Below are 22240 nucleotides of genomic sequence, written 5' to 3' on the forward strand. Positions count from 1 at the left end.
CAGTCCTTAATAATTTTATTATCTAAAATATCTCTAAGAGAAAACAGTTTACCTGATAAGGGCTCCACCATGACTGATGAACTACATGGTCAGGCCTATTAAGAAATTAGCTCTCTCTGTGCTGAAGTAAAATGGTAAATAAAACAAAATGCAGCTTTATCGCAGGAGGATTTTATGTACATAACACAACACACCAAATGCATAAACATTTAATTGGATTGTTTTGATGAGTTTTTCATGTAACCTCACATAACTCTAAAGCAGTGTTGGAGATTACACATAATGAATCACAAGAAAATCTGCCACGGTTAATAAAAATATGTGTTTAACACTTATAGTACACCCTCTAAACCTAGCCTACTTAAGTACAAAAGTCAAGTCCTCCACTAAGAGACATTTTATGTTGGTGCTACTACAGGGTTTCGGTTTTGTCCGGGGAGATAAATGTAATAAAAGAAAAAGTAAAAGTGAGTCCAGCGCCTGTGAGACAGAACTCAGGACTCAACGAGCCCGGGCTGTGTCCTGTCAGACAGGCGCATGCGTACTTCGTCCTCTGCTGAAGGATGAACTTGGAAACTGAATTTTTTTAGTTGAAGTTTGTTATAAAACTTGTTTAGTGAGTTAAACCGACGACACCTGACATTTAACAGAGGTCTAGACACCGGACTGGGACTTTATTAGTGATCCCAGCGCTGTGGTCGGAGGATTATGATCTCCGGTGGAGTAACGTGAGTGTCATTATGTTCAGTGTCGTTTAAGATAAAAACACTTTGTCAGTGTAACTGAGTTATTTCCTCAATGCAGCAGCTGTTAGGTCACAGCTCAGAAAACTGCCAACATGTGTTATTATAACGACTCATTTTGGTCGATGAAAGCTAGTGGACGTTGCTAGTTATCTGACGTTAGCAAGCTAGTAGCTGTTAACCTCGTTAGTAGACTTATAAAGATATATTTCTCTCTGTTCACAAATTAGCTTCTTGTTACTGTATTTTGGTGAAGAAATATGAAATGAAGACATGTTTAGACTGAGCCGTTTCATGTGTCGTTTGATGTTTGATATGATTACCGTGAGTAAAACCTGAACGAAATGTGTAAGCTAGCCTAATTTGTCAAAAAGCTTTAAATTGTCATATTTTTAATGGAGTTTGGTGCGTCGGAATCTCTGGTCCTATCAGCGAGTACAGCCAAAAGCTTTCACACACCACCGTGTGACTGCAAATGTTTTACTTCCTCATTGAGATCACAGGACTTCCCTACAGTGTTGTTCACCCTGTATCACAACATTTGTGTCGTTTTTAAGTCTCATGTGATCAACGTTGTCTGTCCATAAAGCCAGCTGCTCAGATCCTGATTGAAGAAAATACAGTTTATCTCATCAAGCTGGTTTATTCTAACAGGAGTTTTAACTCGTGTGAGCTCTTATATGTATTCACTTACAGATTGCAACTTTTATTTTAGATTTCTTTGCTGTCTTTAAATGTTTTTGGCCAAACAACAGCTCAAAACAAATGTGTAGTTGAAGTTTACAATGTATTTTCTTATCCTTATCCATATCCTTTAAAATGTATTGTTATTTTAAAGTCTTAAGATTTCTTAAACACAGAAAAACACACTGCAGAAATTACAAAGAAAGTTTTATCCTTTGAGTTTTTGATTTATTGATTACTTAATGTATTGTAATTGAGCAATTGTTCCTAATTTATTAGCAGATGAATTGTTTCTGTTTTGCATTGGTGACATTTTAAGAACAACTCTTAAATGTACAACCTAAATGTTTTTCAGTCACAGCCGAATAAGAAAAAACACAATAACACTAATTACAATTTATCTATTACTGTTTTTGGGTGTCATTCGTTGTGTGTGTTGCGTAAAGGACAGAGTGACACAGCACGCGCACACACACACACACATTCAGGAGGACGTCATGTGGTGGTTCCAGCAGGGTATGTGTTTCCTGCCTGCTGCTCTGGTCGTCTGGACGGTGGCTTCCTTTGTCTTTGCTTATATTACAGCAGTGGTGCTGAGACATGTGGACCCTCTGGTGCCGTACATCAGGTCAGAATCTGGACACACGCACACACACTCAGTGAAAAGAAGGGGTATGTGGAATTTCATGTTTTTCTGCATTAATTTGTCATAAAATGTGATCTGATCTTCCTCTAAATCAAGAGTATTCACAAATAAAATGTGCCTAAAATAATAACACAAAAATATGTATATGAACCCTTGGAACTAATAACTGGTTGACTTCCATAATAACATCAACCAGGCACTTTCTGTAGATGTGGGTCAGACATGCACAGTGTTCAGGAGGAATTTTAACCCATTCCTCCTGCAGAAATGCTTTAGCTCTGTCAGATTCTTTGAGCGTCTGCTTGTCAGGCCCCGATACAGCAAAGAAGACCCAAATTGTGATGTTTTCTCCACCTGACTTTATGATTAGGATGTTTTCATGATGATATTCAGTGGCCTTTTTATGCCAGATGTGGTGCTCTGTGTTCTGTCCAAATAGTAAAATCTTAGATTGATCAGCCCACAAAGCCTTTTGCCAATACTGCTGTAAAGTGTCAATGTGCTCTTTGGCAAACGTCAGGCATGCAGCAATGTTCTTTTAGTAAACAGCAGCTTCATTAATGAGTGTTTGTTGTGCTCTTGGGGTCATTTTGACTGGCCGCCCACTTCTTGGTAGAATAGCCACAGTCTTAAAGCGTCTCCATTTGTAGATTGTTCAACTGTAGACTGGTGAATTTTTAAAGTCTTTGACATCACTTTGTAACTCTTTCCAGCTTTATGTAAGTCAACAAGATCAGAGATCCTCTGAAAGCTTCTTTTGCTTTTTTAAGGTTCATTATTCAGAGGGCTCACATAGTTCTTTATCACTAACACTATGAGGTTTTTATGGTTGTTATGGCATGAAAAATTTGAATTTGTTTTTTTGTTATTATTTTAGGCACATTTGTATTTGTTAATACTCTTGACTTAGATGAAGATCAGATCACATTTTATGACAAATGAATGCGGAGAAACATGAACTTCCAAAAGGTTCACATACTTTTTCTCACCACTGTATCTATCTCTATCTACTCCCCTGAAGGATGAGCGTCCATCATCACCTTAAAATGAGCCCATTTGTAATAGTTGACTTTTCCCTTTAGATGAACTGTAACACACATAATAACAGGGTTATTATTATTTTTTTGAGTCATCTCTAAAACTTTTGATTATTTAATCAGTTGTTAATTAATATAAATATTAGAAAATAATAATCCACACTGCAGTTTGTCAGAGCTGTGCTCTGATTTTTCACTGTTGGATACTGTATGTGCAGTTGTTATGTTATGTATTTACAGTATTTAACCAGTTATTTAAATGTTTCTGGCTCCGTATCTGCCTTTGTGTCCTGCGTTTCAATACTGACATCAGAATTATTCACATCTGATTGATAATAAAGTTTTTTCCAGTTTGTCTAAATTAGCCCAACGTCTCTGTTGTTGTGTGTGTTGCAGTGACACAGGAACGATCGCACCTGAAAGGTGTGTGTTTGGCATTATGTTGGATGTGTCGGCATTTTTAGGTAACACAGACACACACACACACACACACACACACACACACACACACACACACACACAATTTTTTATTTTCTGAAGACCCTCATTGACGTTGCCATTATTATTGTAGACAAATAAATAATCTGAAATATGGCCCTGGATGTTTATGTGATTGTTGGATGTTGAACTCTTACTGTTTGCAGGTATAGCCACGGTGTATGTGCGTTACAAACAGGTGGAGGCACTCACAGGTGAGGATAAGCTCAAAATCCACAGACTGAACCGCCTGGGGCTGGTGTTGGGACTGATCAGCTCGTTCGGGATGTGTGTAGTTGCCAATTTCCAGGTGAGTGCAGCCAGTACTGGGTCAGAACACACCTGAGCCGTGTCTGAACTTCTCAGCAGTGAATGTGTGTCCGTGTCAGCAGAAGACCGTCCTGTTCTCCATGCACCTGGTCGGGGCGATAATGACCTTCGGGGTCGGGGCTCTCTACATCCTGGTTCAGACACTGCTCTCGCTCAACATGCAGCCTCACGTCCACAGCAAAACCATCTACTGGGTCCGCCTGGGTATTGGACTCTGGACGCTGGGCAGCATCATTAGCAGTATCCTTTAACACAGAAACATCTGGAAACTAAATCCAGCTGTGGTGAAACGACAGTTGATGTAAACCGAGGCCGGTAAAAGCATAGGAGCGGCACTGAAATGAAAGTTGAAGCTTGTGTGTGTCAGGGGCAGTCAGGGGCAGCCCTGACACACAGCAAGCAATGAAAATGAAATGAAAATGATACCAGAACACTGGAGTGATCACAACAACTGCAAAAGGTTTTTTATTCCCTTCACAATATGTTGTTCTGAAGAAGAAAAAGTGCTGAGACACGATGTATGAAAAGGATCTTTGCTCCTTTATGTTGTCGTGCTCTTTGTGTTTTTCAGAACACAGTGGAAAAAACAAGGCAGAGATAGAACTGAAAAACCTCCCTCTGCTCTTAAAGTTCAGGTAAAAGGCAGGTAGGGTCCTCAGTCCCGCAGCTGTGATGTTATTAGTCGCTGACCTTTAAAAATACCTTTATGAGAACAACTGGCTCTGAAGGCTGAGGATTAGAGCCTTCACACATCATACACTTTATGAATTTCTCCGCAGTATCAGCACCTACTGAACGAGACTGAAACAAACCCTTTCCAGCTTGGTGTGATCAGTCCTCCCGCCAAGAGTCTGTGAGGCGATGGCAGTTGCTGAGTGTAATTCACTTTTACACAGCTGCCAAATACTGACTAAAAACCGATGGTGGTACATGTTACTTCATCTTAGGAGATGCTGACGTGTTAGACGGAATAATCCTTTATTGGGGTTGGAGGAAGCCCTGAAAATAGAGCAGAATACAGTAAATACTGGACAGGCTTTTGCTGTTGGCGAGGACTAAATGAGATCCTAACTGGGACTCCTAAACACCCTGTCCTGAGGAAACCTTTGGGATGAGGCGAAACACAACCTGCGCTATAAACGTTGAATCCTTAACAGCCTGTCAGTGTTTGTATCATCAGTCATCATGTACACCAGCCTGCGGGGGATAGACGTAGCTCACAAACTTCACTGGATTCCTGGGGAGACGGTAAGTGGTTCTCTGTGTGGAGACTGAGCTCATTTTAGTGCCCATTTTTATTTTATGGTTTTGTATAAAAGTGTTTTTCAAAGGTTTTTTTATTTGATGTTTTCCAGGGTTACACGGCTCACATCATCAGCACCATCTCTGAATGGTTCTTGGCCTTCTCCTTCATCAGCTTCTTTCTCACCTACATCAGAGATTTTCAGGTACTTTTGTCGTAGTAGTTACGGCCAAATTAAGGTATCATCAACATGTAGAAAATAATCGGAATTCACTGCTACAACAAGTTTAAAATCCAACCCTCATATTTTATTTAAGCGATATCACTAATGAATATGTCCAGTTCCAGTTTTTACGTGTTTTTGTACATTTTAAACCAAAACAGATACTTCCTGATCTCTAGTGTAAGTTTAACATGTGCTCAAGCTTTGTACTTATTTTACAGACATAAGCATGTGTGGTATAACTCTAAAATGTCAGACGATTCCTTTCTGTGTTGACAAGCTAAATGCTTCTTAATCTCTTTTGTTTTTTTTTGTCTGTTTTACAATGAAGAAAATTACTTTGCGAGCTGAAGCAGTTCTGCAGAGCAGCCACCTGTACGAGTGGCAGCACGGAGGCGTCATAACACCAGGTGATCACAAACGAGAAGTCTCTGAATCGTCTCCACTGCTGGCAGGAGGAACGTGACCAAGCAGCACAGTGCCTACGAGAACTGCTTTTGCACAGATTTTCACTTTTTCTAATGCAGTGTAAAGACTTTTAAAGAGGATCTGGGGAAGCAGTGGTGGTTCTTAAAGGGTCTCTTCACACAAACTTATCCTCTCGTCCCTCCAGTGGCTTCTCTCTGCTGCAGTGATGGTAAAGAGATTTTAGCTTGAGCTGCCTATAGCATAAAAAAAAACAATATTCAGCAACAGGAGGAAGTTAAGTTAGTAAAATAGTTAACTCACCTCAGGCTGCAGATGAAACCAAAAACTGACTGAAGAGATGCCACAAAAGGGAAAAGATTTGATTTTATGTTTTGTAATTTGAACTGAGTGAATCCAAATAAGATGCTTTAGAACTTGTTCCTCAAACTTGTATCGCCGTCCACTTTATCATTAAATCTTTACTTTGTAATAAATCATACTAATCTTCCTTCACATATCTGAATGGGCGTCATTGGCTGCAAATATTATTTTTTCTGCTAAACTGCGGGAGGAATCTGTTTAATTCAACATACGAGGTGCTTTAGTGCTTTTTATTATGAACTTCCTGGTTATTACTCAGTTTTCATTCCACTTTATTTAATCGCCTTTCTGGGAGAGGGTGAATTAAAGTTCTCTGTTTTTATTCAGAGGTGGGGACACAGAACTGACAATTACCTGACAATGAAATGTAGTGTACCAACAGAAATATGTTTCTTAATGTTTATGTTATTTGTAATTCATATTTTATCATTGATTTTAAAAGCAGTAATAATAGATACAAAGATAAAAAAAGAAAAAACATTATATTAAAATTGAAATTATGTTCATTGTGTCTTTAAACAGTGAATTTTAAAATGTGAATTTTTAAATTTTACTTTAAATTTGTTCCATTTACCAGTTGAGTCCAAGTGGACATTTGTGTTCAATTTGAAGAATTTCCCTCGTGGCTTTCCTGAGACAACCCGCCTGTCTCTCTCGTAGTTATTAATTCATAGTGTTTCAGACTTGTGGACAGCAGGTGTTACATGAGGCATCTTTAAAAAGATGTTTTCTTGTATAAAACGTTTGTATCTTTGGAGTTTTTCTTTAAACCTTTGATACAAATAGTCAAAAGCTCTGTACTAATTATTATTAAACAGCCATAATTGTTCTGTTGGTACACTCCAGACTTCACTGTACTGTAAATTAGCTGAGAACAAGTCATCAAATAAATTATATTATATAAAATTTATGTTTTAATGCTTTACTGATCTTTTCCTTCACTGTGCCATCGGCTGTTTTCTGCTCACGCTGGTGTTTGTGCAGTTTGACAGAGAAAGTTTCTCTGAGTTCACCTTAAAAATGGAAGATGTATGAACAGGAATGTTTTGGAAGCTGATCTCCAGCTAATAAGCAGCTTAAACAACTTTAAGCAAACCCACGATGAGAGCAGGTGTCATAGTGACAGTGGAGACTTCAACTTTAAAATGACACAAAGTTGATGTAATTTAACAAATTTTTAACAAGTTTGTGTTTTTTTTTGGGGGGGGAGTTTCAACTTGCTTGCTACGGTATGGTTCTAATTTGAGGAGTATGTGTAAATGAATATTGTTAAACTTGTCTTTGCCTTCCCCATATCGAAAAAAGCAAATTCACCTACACTCTCCAAACCGGAGCATCGTGATGAGTGAACCTTTAATCAGATAAAAACCCAATAAACGTCTGAGGTATTCTATAAATCTTACTGTTTGCTAATGTCTGTTGTACATTATTCATAAAACTAATAAAAACTGATTTTTGTACTTGAGTCCTCACTACTGAAGGTGTCCCTGATATACTGAGAAATAGGTGAAAATCCAAATCTATATCTAAACGTGGTAATGGGTTAATTAGTTTTAGTAAACACCTGGTTAAACTTAATCTAACTAAAATAATCAACATTTTCTTATCTTTAAAAACTTGTCAATAATCAACTCTGTGATAAATAGTAGGAGTAGAATCTATGCCTGTCAGGGACTCATCTGTAAACACACAAACGTTCAAAAAAATAAAAAGATAGACGGAAGCAAATACATGACACGTTTTAATTTTCTCATTAAACTGTGACATTCCTATATGCAAAGCGTTTGTTTTACAAGATTCTCCACTTGATTTTGTTTTAGCAGGGATGTTTTGGAAATAAGGGAATTTTTAAGAAGCACTAAAACAAAACCGGGGGGCATCTTTAAAACACGGTGAATAATATTGTACAGGCATTGACTTTGGCAAACTGATTTAATATTAGACTTTTTAACTGAGCCTGATGATGCACAAAATAGACTTTTTCTATTGCTGCATGGATTTGGAGATTTTTAGTGGAAGAAATCTCAGCTAGAGATGATTTAATGTGATAAAGTGATTTGATGCAGATTTTAACTTCTCTCAGCACTATATTAAAAATGACAAATGATCATCAAAAGTAAAATAACATTACAACACGTTATTATTAAAAATTAATGGCTTTAACATATATACATACAATCATAATAAATAACACTGAAATTAGAGAAGCAGCTTTGTCGATAAAATCGAACTTAAAAATAGAATCTAAAGCTGATAAATGACATGTAGAAATGAAAATTACAAGTGATACGTTTGAGCAGTTAGTTGGTGAACTGGACCTTTAACCTGGTGGAAAGAACCAGATGAAGAGCAGAAGGTGAAGCTCAGAACTTCAGCAGGTAGTGAACATCTGTGGATTTATTATTATTAAGAACCAAAAAAAGCATTGTACGACCAAATGCACATGTGCATTAGTGTTTTTTCCTGCTCAGTCATAAACTCTACATTAGAATAATGTGTATAACAATAGTTTTTCTAACCTCTGGGAATATTTTATAAATATAAAACCTTTATGGTTTAAAAATTCACAACATATAAATTAACAGACCTTTATCTCAGGTGAAGGTGCATCTCTTTTATAATGGAGGTCTACGGGGAAAATGTGGCCACTAACAACGTATTAACTTCTAAACTTACTTTGGCTGGTAGTTTATTAGTCCCTTACCAGCTTCAGTTAATATTTATAAATTTATAAAATTACCATAAATGAATTACCACACTGTCAACGGAGGGACTTTTAATCCGCTGAGAGTTTGGGGCCACTTCTCGGGACGTCACGCAGCCTAATATTAGCAGCACGTACCCTGATAATTTCCTCTGAGCAGTCAACACTTGGCTTTTAATTCAAAGTTTGTCATGTCCAATCAAAGAAACATGGTGACTTACGCATAATTACTTTGTGCTAGTGAACATCAACATGTGCAACATGTAATCTTTCATCCACACTTAAGGAAGTTTCAGTGAGTGGCCCAAAAAGATGACGTCCCTACCTACAAAGCTCTTTTTTTTCCAGATGACAGAGCTGATAGCTGATTTTAATTTGCTGTGGCTCACAGGTCTGGTGGCATTCATTTCATTTCAATTGCTAAAGATCTGCTTTAAGTCATGGCACAAGCACAGCCCGTCCAGAACATCTGAGAGAGAGAGCTGTTGATGTAGAGAGTTTAGTGACTGATGTGAGGACAAAGTCATTTCTCAAACTTGTGACCTCAACCCTTGAAAACCTGCAGGAAATCCCTTTTTCCAACCTATAGTCAAGTGTGCAGTAGTTGCCTCTCTGAGGACACTGGGAGGATTACCAGACGGCCATGGTATCATAAAAAAAGACCAGAATGTTTTAAGGCATCAATGGACGGGGCCACAGAAAAGGCCGACGAGCTCTGGAACACCTCAGCAGGAAGTCAAACATTCACAGCCGATCTGCGCGTTCCCAGTCCTGATCTCTGTCCTCCTTCACTTCGATCCACCTGATATTAATAGGCCGACCCATCACAGATGATGTTCTGTCCTCGGCCGGGGAAGAGCTCCATCTGCCAGTACCGAGGGTCGGCATACACTATAGAGGTCAAAGGTCAGAGAGAACAACCATCAACAGTGTGTTTATACCAGAAAAACTTCAGTCACAAATTTTCCAAACTATTTTTTGTGAGCACAAAGAAATATATACAATATATTCAGAGGCTCTGATTAAATGTATTCATGTATTTGTGTGTTGGATTTATGTCACCTGGTGATGTTAATTTCTGTTTTTTATTGTGTTCCCAAAGATATTTTAACTCTTTTATCTTATGTTTGTGGACATAAATAAGGCAGCAAGTGTTACCCATGTCTCCAGGTGTCAGCCACAGGTTGAAGGAGCTGCAGTGTTTCTGACAGCGCTGGACAGGCAGAACTCGAACTGTTGGCAGCCCCTCACCCACCACGAGCCAGCCCAGCACCCCAACACCCTGGAACACAGACAGCAACTCCACATTACAACACAGGGCTGTTGTTGTGTTGAACTTCAAGAATACTGTTCCATCATTTAGGTACAACACTGTATTCAGGCCTTTCTCAGTGACGAGACATCTGAACTCACCTTGCTCTGAGAGTTTGTGCTGTGGGTGACCAGGCAGCGCTGCAGGATGGTCCCAGCACTGTCCAACAAGGGGCAGAGCTCAGCCTTCGGGAAGAGCCACCTCAACACCTTCTCCCTGGTCCCAGAACTGAACCTCCTACAGAAACCATACAGACCTTTAATCAGCAATCCCAATCATTAGCAGTGCACTGATATGATACTGAAGTTATTTAACAGATCAAATGCAGCTACATGTGACCTATATTAAACACTGGTTCTCTTCTGACACTCGAGTTAAGACTTTGACTTTACCAGAGCAGGGTGAAATTGGCAGGTCCTTGAGGGAGGCCGAGGTTGTTGTTCTGCAGACCATCATCCTCCTCCAGCAGAATGGACATAGAGGCTGAATGGGATAAGTAGAGCTCCTCAAGCTGCTGCCGCTGGACAGTAAGGGACTCCCCACCCTGCAGAGACCAGTATGTACACACATACTCCTGTTAAACACATCTGTTTCCACACAGATTTGTAAAGTCAGCAACGATACTTCTGCAATGACTAACTGTGGTGGATCAACTAACAAATGTCATCCTCTGAGAAGAGTGTCTGTCAGGAATGTGATGTATTATAAATCTAATGTTCAATCTTGTCCTCAGATTCTGGACAACACAGCAGACTAATAGATCGTTCACACTGCAAAGATTATAATAAAACATTCAGCCGGTCACACAAGCTTACTTTTTTGAGATTCTGGATTACTTTGAATCTGGTACAGAGTCACTGACTTAACAGGTTTGTATGTTCTGCATTTATCACAGCCTGATTTAATCCTGATTTGTCAGGAACAAAGTGAAAATAATTCAAAATGATATCAATCACACAACCCGAGCCCAAATTATTCAGGGATTCTTTTTCATTTTGATAAAATTTGAACTGACTGAAATATGTTTTACAGTGAGCAGAAAAGCAGCATCTGTTTCTATTTCCCCTTTAATTGTAACTTTGGTGGCATATACGTAATGACTTCAGATGGTCACCGCTGACCATGTTTGACCTCTGACCTTCAGCAGGACAAGTTGTGGCCCCCGCCGCAGAGTCACAGTCCCTCTGAGGCTCTCTGGGACTTCCAGCACCGAAGAGATCTCTGCACATCCCGAACAGTTCACCAAATTCTGCCTGAGAGAGCCGGCACTCCACCATTCATGGAAACCTGCAACCAGCACACACATTTACAGAATAATAATTTGAATTAACTGTAAAAACCATGCATGAGGATGAATCTTGCCCTGACCTGTGCTGACAGGTAAACAGACATACATGTTTTAGTAAATACATTAACTAATACATAAAACTGTGTTCGTATCTGTGCGTGTGAGATAAAATAGATATAAAGACAGACAGAGTGATCACATTTCAGACCTTGCAGATTGTACTTTTTGGCAATAGGTAGGGACAGCAGGCGGACGTGACTCAGGGGGGATGACCAGTTGTAACAACCCAAGTTGACCAGACCCAGTTGGGGGGCACTCTGAGGGTAGGTGAAGGCCAGCACCACCACCAGCAGGAAGCCCACTGCCAACACAAACTGTGAAAACCACAAGGGAATCATCAACACTGGCAGTTGCTCACTTAATTGGAACACACATAGTACAACAACCAAGTCAGCAGGAAAATAATGTTGTTTTAAAGTGTTTCACAGAACTATGTTTCTCTATTGGTTGGATTTCAATCCTTTCATGATTTCAACAATATTTTTCCACACTTCATTTTAGAGTTTGACCAAAGCAAATGTGCAGTTTCACTAATCTGAGTTAGACAAAGCATGTGTGTAAAGTTACTGTTATTTTGGTGCAAATTTCTGCAGAGTGCTGTATTGCAAAAACATTTACAGTATACTGTTTTCAAACTGGATCACTGTCGACAAAAAGTAACAAAGAGCAAATTTCCACAGTGGAAACTAAAGTAAGTAACTCTGATCTAGCATTGGTAAAGATAAGAAACCTCTGACAAAAGAACGGAATCAGGGTAATGTAAGACATTTCAGACGATATAAGCTGCCTTTGTTATGTGTTATTTTGATTCTGCAGTGTAATATTAACGCTGGCGGGCCTGACCTTGATAGTTGCTCTCAGGATGGGGAACTGGGGAGGTTCTCTTCTGGGCTCATTGGTCTCCAGGACCTGCTTGATGAATCTCTCGATCTCCCTCTCCGACATGCCATAGCGGTAGCCCGACTGGCGGAGAATGTCAATGCTCTCGGACAGTTTGTCGTAGATACACGGCTCACTCATCGTCGTTCCCATGACTTTGATCAGAAATTTGATAGTAGATTGTCTGTCAAACTAGTTGGTTTTCAGCTGCTGTGGGTTCCCGGAGCATGATGTCTGCTGTGAAAAGCCATTGGAATAATTTACTGACACTTCATAACCAGGCTGTTATTAAACTTTATGTCATCAACCATCTGCATGGAAAATACCCCGTTTGCTGCAAGACAAACAACACTACTTTGACTTTGGCTCGTGACCCAGTAAGTTAACGTTAATGCTAATACACAAGTGGCACAATTTGGCCTCGTAATCAGGCGTAAATTCAAACTCGGAGCAAAAACAATGAAATGCCACAATATAAACTAATACGGAAATTTGGTTAAACAGATGAGTGAAGGATAAATCCTAAATAAACCAGAGTTACATCATATGTCGAGGGCAAAAACCCAGAGTTACAGTGTTGACGTAAACTATAACGTTACTGACAGCTAGCTTGTCTTTGCTATTCTTAGTTAAAACTTTTGAGTCTACTCCAGAAACAAACGGAAATCCTCACCTTAAAATTAAATCCAGCGCCGAAGTGGAGAGTCAATCGTCTCTCAAATTCATATCATAAAATAAATAGAACTTTTAAAAAAATAAACTACGTTTCGAGAATGGCTGCCATTAGCGGACAGTGTACTTCCGCTTCTTCCTTCTTCGTTGGTGTTTTTCGGCAGCTGGCATCGAGCATGCTCGGTGTTGTACTGCCACCCAGTGTCTGATTGAACAGCTGTCTTAATCACATCTCTGAGACCACATTTTGATTCTTTTGCATTGTCTCACAACATGGTTGGATGCTTTCCTGTGAAAATTAAGTGTCCTATCTAGGTTTCTGCATCATATTCTTATCCATTATCCACTTTGTCATTGGTCATAATGCCCATACACAATGTGCTGGGACCCACAGGAATATACCCTCCCCCTTATTACACAGTTGTTTGCAGGACCTTGTGGATTAAGTCTTTTCAGCTCTGTGATGTTGCAACTCCAGTGCCTGGAATTACTGACACAATGAGTCATGTCACACTCTGTTAAAATGGAGTTTGTTCTGTCCACTGAGTTACCATCAGCACAACATACAACTCATCTGTACATATGTGTAAGAAGTTCTTTTTTGAATCTCAAGGTTGAGTTCTTAGACTACAGTAGCTGCTCCTGTGATGCCTGTGGTGACTTTTACAGTGCAAGAGTAATCAGATAAATAGTTGTGAACAAGATGTTTTAGATTCTCAGTCATCCAGGTCAAGGCTTTTTATTAGAAGTTTATTGTATGCATCTACTTTTCATATAGGCTGAAACATATGAGTTTACAGTGAATTAGTTTGTTTGCCCAAAATATCAGTTAATTAGCACAAAATATTAACCTGTGCTAGTACCTGCAGTCATAAACATCTGTTTGTAGCCAATCACAGGACAGAGAAAGGCCTTGATTGAGACCAAAGTCAGGCAGATCTACCAATGACAGCGCAGAACGTGCAGAGAAGTCCCGCCCACTGCCTCCGTAGATTGTGCAACGATGAAACAGCAGGAACAGCAGGATTTATTTACTTTTGTTCATCAAGTGGGTTGGATTTAGTTTTCTTAACCACAGCAGGAAATCAGACACCAGTGTGAAGTATTTATGTCTTTTAATGTGTTGGTATATATTCCAGAGTAAACAGATAAATAGTTGTAAAGATGACGTTAATAATTAATCCTGTTCTGTTTTTGTTCTAAAATAAAATACGCCATGCAATGCAACTTTAGTCATCCTGAACGAAATTCTTGTGTCAACATAATATTGACGAATAACAGCATATAAAGAATTAACAAAGAATAACACTAGAATAATTGAATAATATCTGTATGTTGGTGTATATTAATATTCGAAGTATTAAGATATACTTTGAATATTAGTAATCAATTTCAATAAAAGTATAATAGAAAATTCAATCTAAGCTAAAAATGTTATGTTTACATTAAATTACACTTCTGTGTTACTGTGACAGCATTTTATTTTGAAGGTCTTGGAGGAAGTGCTCGTCGTTGGCGCTGTGACCTGATGTAACGTGTCCTGACAGGCGGTAACGTTTCTCACTCCAAACTCGACTCACTTTTACAATTTATTCTTAAATAAAAAGTCATAATCGTCATCTCTCTCTCCACAGAGGACGTTTGGTTGAACTGGTTAAACTCGGTTTAGACTGGTGTTCTGTTTGCGGTCAGCGTGTTGTTGTTAGCGGAGGTCAGCGGGTCTCCAGCTCAAACTAGTCCGCCGTCAAGATGCTTTCATCGGGCAGGACCGTCTCCTCTCGGCTGCTCAGGCCGGCCTCGTGGCTCCCTCTCCGGCAGGGGTCTGAGGGGAGGGCCGCTAGCTCCCAGCAGAAAGGTAACCACACTCTGGAGCAAATTAATCTGTTTATCAGCTCCGGAGCTGCTAGCATGAAGCTAATCCCAAAGTGACGCAGTTTTATTAATAGAGAGAGGAAACTTCATAACACATAAACAGGGTGATGAAACGTAGAGTAGTAATATGTACAGGTGATAAAATACCATAAAATAAACTATAACATTATTTTAAAACATCTAGAATTAACATCGTTAACTGACAGAAACGTTATGATCATCAGTTGTATAATAAACAATATGGAATTGATAATTTAACAGTTAAACCTGGTGTAACATCATATGAATTCTGCAGGTTATAGTTTTCTTAGTTTAATTAAATGACTTACTTTATTATTTCGTAGTAATTTATAATGATTTAATATGTAACTTTAAATCTTAAAATGTAATTTGTCTGAATACCAGAGTTAGTTTTTGGTTTTAGACTGCTGGTAGATCAAAACCAAACATTTGAACTATGGATGAACATGTACTGTGCAGAGATGTAGACCCTAACCTGAAGGATATGTTCAAAATAACAAAATGAATAGCTGATATTTATCCATCAACTTAATTCAAAGTGCAGAACAAAGAAAAGTATTCAGTGTGGCCATCTTTCACTCTTTGCACTGTAACAGCAACAGATCTCCTTTGTACCCTAGTACACAGTTTTTAAAAACAACTTGGCAGGTACTGTAGGTCGGTTGATCCAAGCACCTTGGAGAACTTGCTAGATCTCTTTTGTGGATTTAGCCTGTCTTAGTGCTATTGATCTTTTTTTTTTCTTGTCCTCTCAGTTTAACCTGACAATTTTCACTCCTCTTTGTGACCCATAACCATCTCATCTTCATTGTTGCATGACTCTTTGTTCTTCGGGTCTCTGATCATAGTTCTTTACGTCTCTGGCTGTATTTTGGGGTCATTGTCAAGCACCAGAATTAATTTACATTCAGATGTCTCTCTAATGCTACTGTGTGATCTAAGGTGCCTAATACATTTGTAGTGACTCTGTATTTATGGATACTATAGATAAATAGAGATGTATTCATCTTGTACACATTCTGGTTTAAAAATATGCTGACTCTGTTGGAGAATCTAGTTTTTGTTGATGTTGGACCAAACAGTAGATTGTACACACACTCCTTATTAAACTCTTAGTAAAACCAGTTGACTGTCTACTTTTGTCCCATGGTGCAGAGTTGATAAAGAAACGTCAGCTGGAAAAAGACGAGCTACGACCCCTGTACATGGACTTCCAGGCTACCACTCCTATGGTAACTGTTGCTAACCATCTTGTCAGCGGATGTCTTTGTTTAATTTGAGAGGTGCTTACACTCATGCTTACCTGCACTTACAGCTCAGTGTCTGTGTCTCTGCAGGACCCTCGGGTGCTTGATGCCATGCTGCCCTATCAGGTGAATTACTATGGTAACCCTCATTCGAGGACACACGCCTACGGATGGGAGAGTGAGACCGCCATGGAGACTGCGAGGAAGGTAGATCCACATTTGAACCGTACTCTCTACAAATTTTTACACATAAAATTCAGGATAATAAGTTCTTCATTTTAATCTCACCTTGGTCCACAAAATCTGAAGTTGACTTTGTCATTTGTCTCTCTCTTTCTCGGGTGAGCAGCAGGTGGCTGATCTGATTGGAGCCGATCCCAGAGAGATCATCTTCACCAGTGGAGCCACTGAGTCCAACAACATGGCCCTTAAGGTCACACTGTGCTCCTCCTCTTCACTATCCCCTCCTCTTGGTTTGGTTCTCTGTGAAAACCCATCAAAAACAACAGCAACCTAGAGAATATAGTGAGAACAGAGTGAGAACAAACACACACAAAAAACTGATTTCATCAAGATCAGGATTTTCATTCAGCTAGAAGAACTCATTAAAGCAAAGTGAGAACATTATAAAAGGAAAAATGTTTAACAGCAGTTCAAGAACAGAATGAAAGATTTTTGAGAACAGAGCTAGAACAGGATGAGAAAAATCTTTGAGAACATGAAAAGAACACAATAAAAACCTAACACAATCAACAGTTATAGCAGAATGAGACAAGAATATAAATTACTGAGCATATAAAGTAAAACAAACAGGTTGTATTAGAACATAAAACAGAATGAGAACGAACAGTTGCAGGAACGGTCACAAGGTAAAAAGTGAAGTCAAAACCAACCCTGAGGTGCTGTTGAACCCAGTTTGTATAGCTTTGGTATTGACCCTGCTCCCTCTCTCTCCTGCAGGGTGTGGCCAGGTTCTACCAGACTAAGAAGCGTCATATAATCACCACACAGACAGAACATAAATGTGTTCTGGACTCGTGTCGAGTCCTGGAGGCGGAAGGATTCAGCATCACATACCTGCCAGTCCAGAAGAATGGACTCCTGGACCTGGAGGTACACATGCAGAACACACAGAGAGCTCACACAACACGGAGAACAAATTGAATATGTACATACAGAACATACAGAAAACATTGTGTATGTGTCTGTTTGTGTGTATTCAGCTGCTGGAGGCCTCCGTCCGCCCCGAGACCTCTCTTGTGTCGGTGATGACTGTCAACAACGAAATCGGAGTCAAGCAGCCCATTAAGGAGATTGGTAACATTGGCAAAACACACACATTTCTTACCCTTCATTTTTGAAAGATCCACTTAGGTGTTTCAGTGATGGTCTGTGGTCCAGTTTTAACTGACTGAACTTCATTCTTACTGTCCACAGGTAAAATTTGTCGTTCTAAAGGAATTTTCTTCCACACTGATGCTGCTCAGGCTGTTGGAAAGATTCCCATCAATGTCTCAGACTGGAACGTTGATCTGATGTCCATCAGCGGTCACAAGATCTACGGACCCAAAGGTTAGAATCCTTTTTAAACATAAACCTAGACTTATTGGTGAGACAGCTATTTGAAGTCTATTTACACTGGACTTTAAAAGGCTGCCCTAAAGGTGCTCAGCTGTTTATTTTACTCAGGTACCAGCATCACGATATTAGTAGCGTGACATTCAGCATGAAGTCTAACATGATGTATACCACCTATATCGCTTTCAAAACATAACTGTATTAGTTAGTTTTGCAAATTTTAGACATTATTTGGAAATTTGCCCAAAGGAAGCTGCATGTAACTGTAATCATTAACGTACTGATGTCGTTAGTGATATTTCTCCTCCAAAATATGCCCCCAACACAGGCGTATTGGCACGGTAAACCTTCCTTGAATAGTTAAAAGGACCTCCTAGCTTCAATAGATACAGTATAATAATAATGTGTGTTTAATTAGCCCAGTTCATACACAGTGATGGCTCAGAGTGGTTTATTGTCATGTCCAAATATGTTTTATTGTCACATAAAGTAAAATGAACTGGCCTCAGTGCAACAATAAATGAACAAACAAACACCACACAGCCTTCAGTTTCCCAGTGAGCACTCAACACTGGCAGCAACAGCTTGGATGTAAACAAGCTCCTGTGTTTTTTCCCTTTTGGAGCAACCATGACTTGGTGAGATTTTGGATGGTGAAATCTGTTGGGGTGTGTTGTTTGTTGTTCTGCCACAATAACACCTCCACATCCAGGTGAAGTTATCTGGAAATTGAGTAATGGCAACTGGACGACGTCTGAGGTCAAAACTTTTCATTACTCGTCCATGTAGCTTCTTCACTCTGAAGATAGTTGGTTAGGCCCTCTGTAGATATTATGGGTTGTGAATATATCAGCAGAGAACCACAACCATCATGCACCATTCCTTATTGATATAAACACACAATCTTTTGCTATGATTCCCACCAGAAAGTGATGATTCCTGTTTGAGTTACGAGTTAGCCCCTCAGGCTGGGTGGCTGCATCTGGAATGTCTGGAATGCTGTGTAGCCATGTTTCAATGAAAACAAAGACCTTCATTTTGAGCTGTTCACCACGCTCACTCTGCCTGAGTTTTGCTTCATAAAAGCAGTTTGACAAAACACTGAATTTGTATGTTTTACTGTGACATTTGACATGTGAGAAAACAGAACAAAACATTGAAAACATGGCCAATATTTGTGGCTTTAAATTATGCAGCAGGTTTTGACTGAACCGATATGTGGTCCAGTTTTAATTGTTGTGATATTCCATAGTTCATGCTGACCTGCATTTAAGTTAGATTGCTAATGTGTGTATGTCTGTGTGTACAGGTGTAGGTGCTCTGTATGTGCGTCGCAGGCCCCGGGTGCGTTTGGAGCCGCTGCAGAGTGGGGGTGGGCAGGAGAGGGGACTGCGCTCTGGCACCGTTCCCACCCCGTTGGTTGTTGGGTTGGGGGCCGCCTGCAGCATCGCCCAACAGGAGATGGAGGTAAAATAATTGCATCTAAACAACCTGAAAGTCAACAAATTCAACCAAAGATCCTGGAGCTTAATAGGTGTTTGTGTGCACACAGTACGATCATCACAGAGTGTCCATGCTGGCTAATAGACTGGTCCAGAAGATCATGTCTGAGATTCCTGAAGTGGTCATGAACGGAGATCCAGAACAACGCTACCCCGGTACATGCACAAACACAGAAGTGAAATTTGTGCATAAACACTTTCATGTGCTGCTCAAGTTTTAAACAATATGACCTTCAAGTCAATTCAAATTGTTAACTTACTGTTGGAGGGTTCTGCTGGTCTTAACCAGAGTAGTTATATTAAATGGGCATATCTAACAGTGTGTATTTTCAGGCTGTATCAACTTGTCCTTTGCCTATGTGGAGGGAGAGAGTCTGTTGATGGCACTGAAGGATGTCGCTCTGTCATCTGGCAGGTAAGAAACACAACATTTCATAATATATCTTTGGATATAGAAGTAGGGAAGTAGGCAAACTAAACTAAAATAAAATATGCTTTTGCATATTCGGCATGTTTTTTTACACTTAGTGTATGCAAAGTATGTTTTGGTGAGGAACACTGAATGTAAACCTTTAACCTATATGGGCCAGAAATTCTAACAGGCCTTTAATGTATGAATTAATCTTTGCATGTGTTTGCAGTGCATGCACTTCAGCATCTCTGGAGCCATCCTACGTCCTCCGAGCAATTGGAGCAGATGAAGACCTGGCTCACTCGTCCATCAGGTACAAACACTCACCATGCCTGCTGTAATTCAGAATCCCTTTAATTTGGATTAAAAATGTGTTGATTCATTTGTACAAAAATATAAAAATAAAACAAAATAATGTGTGTCAGTTGTGCTAATTATATTCAAGGAAATGAATGTATTCTCAGTTTTATCTTATTAATCTTAAACTAATCCTCATTTTAACAGATTCTATGAAGCCTTTCAAAGTATTATGAGACACAGATGAAGTTTCTGGTATTTCTGGGTCTTGGCGTCAGACTGAACTCAAAGAGACTCATAGACAGGAATAAAAGTATTTTTTATTATGTTGCTCGGTTGAAAAGTAGATTAATATAAAGCTGTGCATGTGTGCCAGGTTTGGTATTGGCAGGTTCACCACAGAAGAAGAAGTGGACTACACAGCAGAGAAATGCATCCAGCAGGTTCAGAGACTCAGAGAGATGAGGTAAATTTGGTTGTATTCTATCTTCAGGTTGGGCAGATTACACTGATGGGTGTAATCAAGCAGGCAGGTCCACTTCATGCTTTATTGTTCAGTACAGAAATTGTCAAAAGTAGATGAGTCACTAATTACATTTATACATATGTGTCTGTTTTGTTATGTTTGTATTTAAAAATACAATCATAATGTTATGGTTAACCCTCTTTGTCTCTCTCTGTCTGTCTCAGTCCTCTTTGGGAGATGGTTCAGGAAGGCATTGATCTCAAGAGCATCAAATGGACGCAGCACTAGACTCCCTCTATAGCTGCAGATGGCAATGATGATCATGGCTCCCAGGACATTTTGGGACCAGACCAGCTTTTTCCTCCTGTAAACAAACACGCACAAACTTCCTGTCCGACTTGAAGTCCGTTTGTAGCAGTCGCGCTCTGTCTCTGTAGATCTTCCTCCTAGATGTTGATCCGCACAATGACAAGACAATTCTGTTTTATACCAGTCAGCTTCTGTTGCCCCACAAGCTGTTTTTGTCTTCTGACTGAAATGTTGTCACAATCCGTGGCACCTGGATCCTGTATCACAAAGTCAGTTTATCTTAGTCTGTCTTTAAGTGATTTCAGTGGTCATGATAATGATCTAATGAATTGTCCTTAAGAGATTTCATTAACTGAGTTTCAGCCCCAAAGAGAAAATGTTGATTTCAGTCAGTAACATTACATATGCTGAAGTTTTGTGATACCAAAAAACTTAAGTCAAACACCAAGATAGCTGCTGATCTGGATTTGTGATGCAGGCTGTCATGAAAATATTGAACCACTAAGATGGGCAACGTTCCTGGGAACAAGAAACAACTAATACTCTGTTGCTTCATGGAAGCAGCTGATATATATCCACTGAACCATCTGAAGATATAATGATTTGATAGTGATTATTTGAGCCAAAACCTTCATCTCTTAATGATTCACATTAAATGTCTGCTGCCTTGTTTACACATAAAACGTTCTTGCTATGTCACAATTCAGTTTTGCAGTTTTTGTTTCTCTTCCCACGCCAGTGTTAAACAAAAGCATCATGTCAGTAAATCTAAAAGCAGTTCTCAGTGAACATAAAATTAAACATAGACTTAAGCAGCACTTAATTATTGTGTTAAAGTCTAGAGCTCTGTGCAAAACTGAAGCCCTGACTTGACCTCAGCTGCTGATTTTCAAAATGGTGGAGAGTAAAAAGAGCTCTGGCTGAGTCTCTCACACTTGGGTCACATGTTTGTCTGAGGTTGATGTGAATAACAAGGTGATCCTGAGAGTCCTGGACATTCAAAAACTGAAAGCTGCTAAATAATAGCAGCAATTGATAAAAGTGGTTTCTCTGTGTCACTATCTGGAGTGAAGATTTTGCTTCTGGATGTAGTGAGCTGAGCCTCCACTGCTGTATTTATCATTCTCCAGCATCTACACGTCTTCTACTGTTGCTTTCATTATGTAGCTCATTATCCAATAAACATACTTTGTGGTTATGCAATAAAACTTAGTTTTATGTTTTTATTTGATGTTTACTTTATAGTGATAATTGTCTTATTGACAAATGGAGCTTGTAACAGCATTTATAGCCTGCACAACTTGCAATTCCAGTCATTGTTTAAATACACCCCCTAATGAAAAGCATCTAACTCATCACACATAACTGTTCACGTATTATCTAAGAAATATTACTAGGAGCACAACAATGTTAAAGAGAAAATACATTTGCCGAGAAGCCAAATTGTTG

At 39.3% G+C, this 22240-nt stretch overlaps 3 protein-coding genes across 6 annotated transcripts; 2 read left to right on the forward strand and 1 right to left on the reverse strand.

Moving 5' to 3' along the window:
- Positions 1-533: 533 nt before the first annotated feature.
- On the forward strand, positions 534-7637 carry LOC113153913 (DNA damage-regulated autophagy modulator protein 2). Of its 2 annotated transcripts, none has more exons than XM_026347811.1 (8): positions 534-728; positions 1874-2055; positions 3507-3574; positions 3755-3897; positions 3980-4157; positions 5083-5165; positions 5273-5365; positions 5715-7637. In XM_026347811.1, exons 2-8 carry the CDS (start codon positions 1925-1927, stop codon positions 5847-5849), a joined length of 831 nt encoding a protein of 276 aa, XP_026203596.1. In that variant the 5' UTR covers positions 534-728; positions 1874-1924; the 3' UTR covers positions 5850-7637. The 2 variants fall into 2 exon arrangements, with proteins under 2 accessions (XP_026203596.1, XP_026203595.1); XM_026347810.1 differs by having other exon boundaries at positions 1879-2055.
- Positions 7638-7896: 259 nt separating this feature from the next.
- On the reverse strand, positions 7897-13240 carry c5h6orf89 (chromosome 5 C6orf89 homolog). 2 transcript variants are annotated; one of them, XM_026347809.1, is made up of 8 exons: positions 13089-13240; positions 12380-12649; positions 11685-11850; positions 11327-11475; positions 10581-10732; positions 10290-10425; positions 10035-10158; positions 7897-9767 (listed from the first exon to the last, which is right to left on the reverse strand). In XM_026347809.1, the coding sequence occupies exons 2-8, from the start codon at positions 12566-12568 to the stop codon at positions 9685-9687; spliced, it is 999 nt and encodes a 332-aa protein (XP_026203594.1). In that variant the 5' UTR covers positions 12569-12649; positions 13089-13240; the 3' UTR covers positions 7897-9684. The 2 variants fall into 2 exon arrangements, with proteins under 2 accessions (XP_026203594.1, XP_026203593.1); XM_026347808.1 differs by having other exon boundaries at positions 12380-12652.
- Positions 13241-14577: 1337 nt separating this feature from the next.
- Positions 14578-21999, forward strand: nfs1 (NFS1 cysteine desulfurase). 2 transcript variants are annotated; one of them, XM_026349243.1, is made up of 14 exons: positions 14578-14637; positions 14722-14942; positions 16136-16212; positions 16318-16434; positions 16577-16660; positions 17188-17340; positions 17451-17544; positions 17665-17799; positions 19115-19272; positions 19358-19463; positions 19641-19722; positions 19949-20032; positions 20393-20482; positions 20707-21999. In XM_026349243.1, the coding sequence occupies exons 2-14, from the start codon at positions 14837-14839 to the stop codon at positions 20768-20770; spliced, it is 1350 nt and encodes a 449-aa protein (XP_026205028.1). In that variant the 5' UTR covers positions 14578-14637; positions 14722-14836; the 3' UTR covers positions 20771-21999. The 2 variants fall into 2 exon arrangements, with proteins under 2 accessions (XP_026205028.1, XP_026205030.1); XM_026349245.1 differs by lacking the exon at positions 14578-14637 and having other exon boundaries at positions 14644-14942.
- The last annotated feature ends 241 nt before the right edge of the window (positions 22000-22240 follow it).

This window comes from Anabas testudineus, chromosome 5, assembly GCF_900324465.2.
Source record: "Anabas testudineus chromosome 5, fAnaTes1.2, whole genome shotgun sequence".
Lineage (NCBI taxonomy): Eukaryota > Metazoa > Chordata > Actinopteri > Anabantiformes > Anabantidae > Anabas > Anabas testudineus.

What these genes read in the sequence shown, in the direction of transcription:
- LOC113153913 (XM_026347810.1), top strand. Translation starts at nt 709, where the DNA reads ATGATCTCCGGTGGAGTAAC. An exon ending in CCTCTGGTGCCGTACATCAG is followed by an intron (nt 2,056 to 3,506) that starts GTCAGAATCTGG and finishes TGTGTGTTGCAG; the next exon opens with TGACACAGGAACGATCGCAC. An exon ending in GGATGTGTCGGCATTTTTAG is followed by an intron (nt 3,575 to 3,754) that starts GTAACACAGACA and finishes TACTGTTTGCAG; the next exon opens with GTATAGCCACGGTGTATGTG.
- c5h6orf89 (XM_026347809.1), bottom strand. Translation starts at nt 12,568, where the DNA reads ATGGGAACGACGATGAGTGAGCCGTGTATCTACGACAAACTGTCCGAG. An exon ending in TCCTGAGAGCAACTATCAAG is followed by an intron (nt 11,851 to 12,379) that starts GTCAGGCCCGCC and finishes TGGTTTTCACAG; the next exon opens with TTTGTGTTGGCAGTGGGCTT. An exon ending in GCCAATTTCACCCTGCTCTG is followed by an intron (nt 10,426 to 10,580) that starts GTAAAGTCAAAG and finishes TGGTTTCTGTAG; the next exon opens with GAGGTTCAGTTCTGGGACCA.
- nfs1 (XM_026349243.1), top strand. Translation starts at nt 14,837, where the DNA reads ATGCTTTCATCGGGCAGGACCGTCTCCTCTCGGCTGCTCAGGCCGGCC. An exon ending in ATGGACTCCTGGACCTGGAG is followed by an intron (nt 17,341 to 17,450) that starts GTACACATGCAG and finishes GTGTGTATTCAG; the next exon opens with CTGCTGGAGGCCTCCGTCCG. An exon ending in CTGGCTCACTCGTCCATCAG is followed by an intron (nt 20,033 to 20,392) that starts GTACAAACACTC and finishes CATGTGTGCCAG; the next exon opens with GTTTGGTATTGGCAGGTTCA.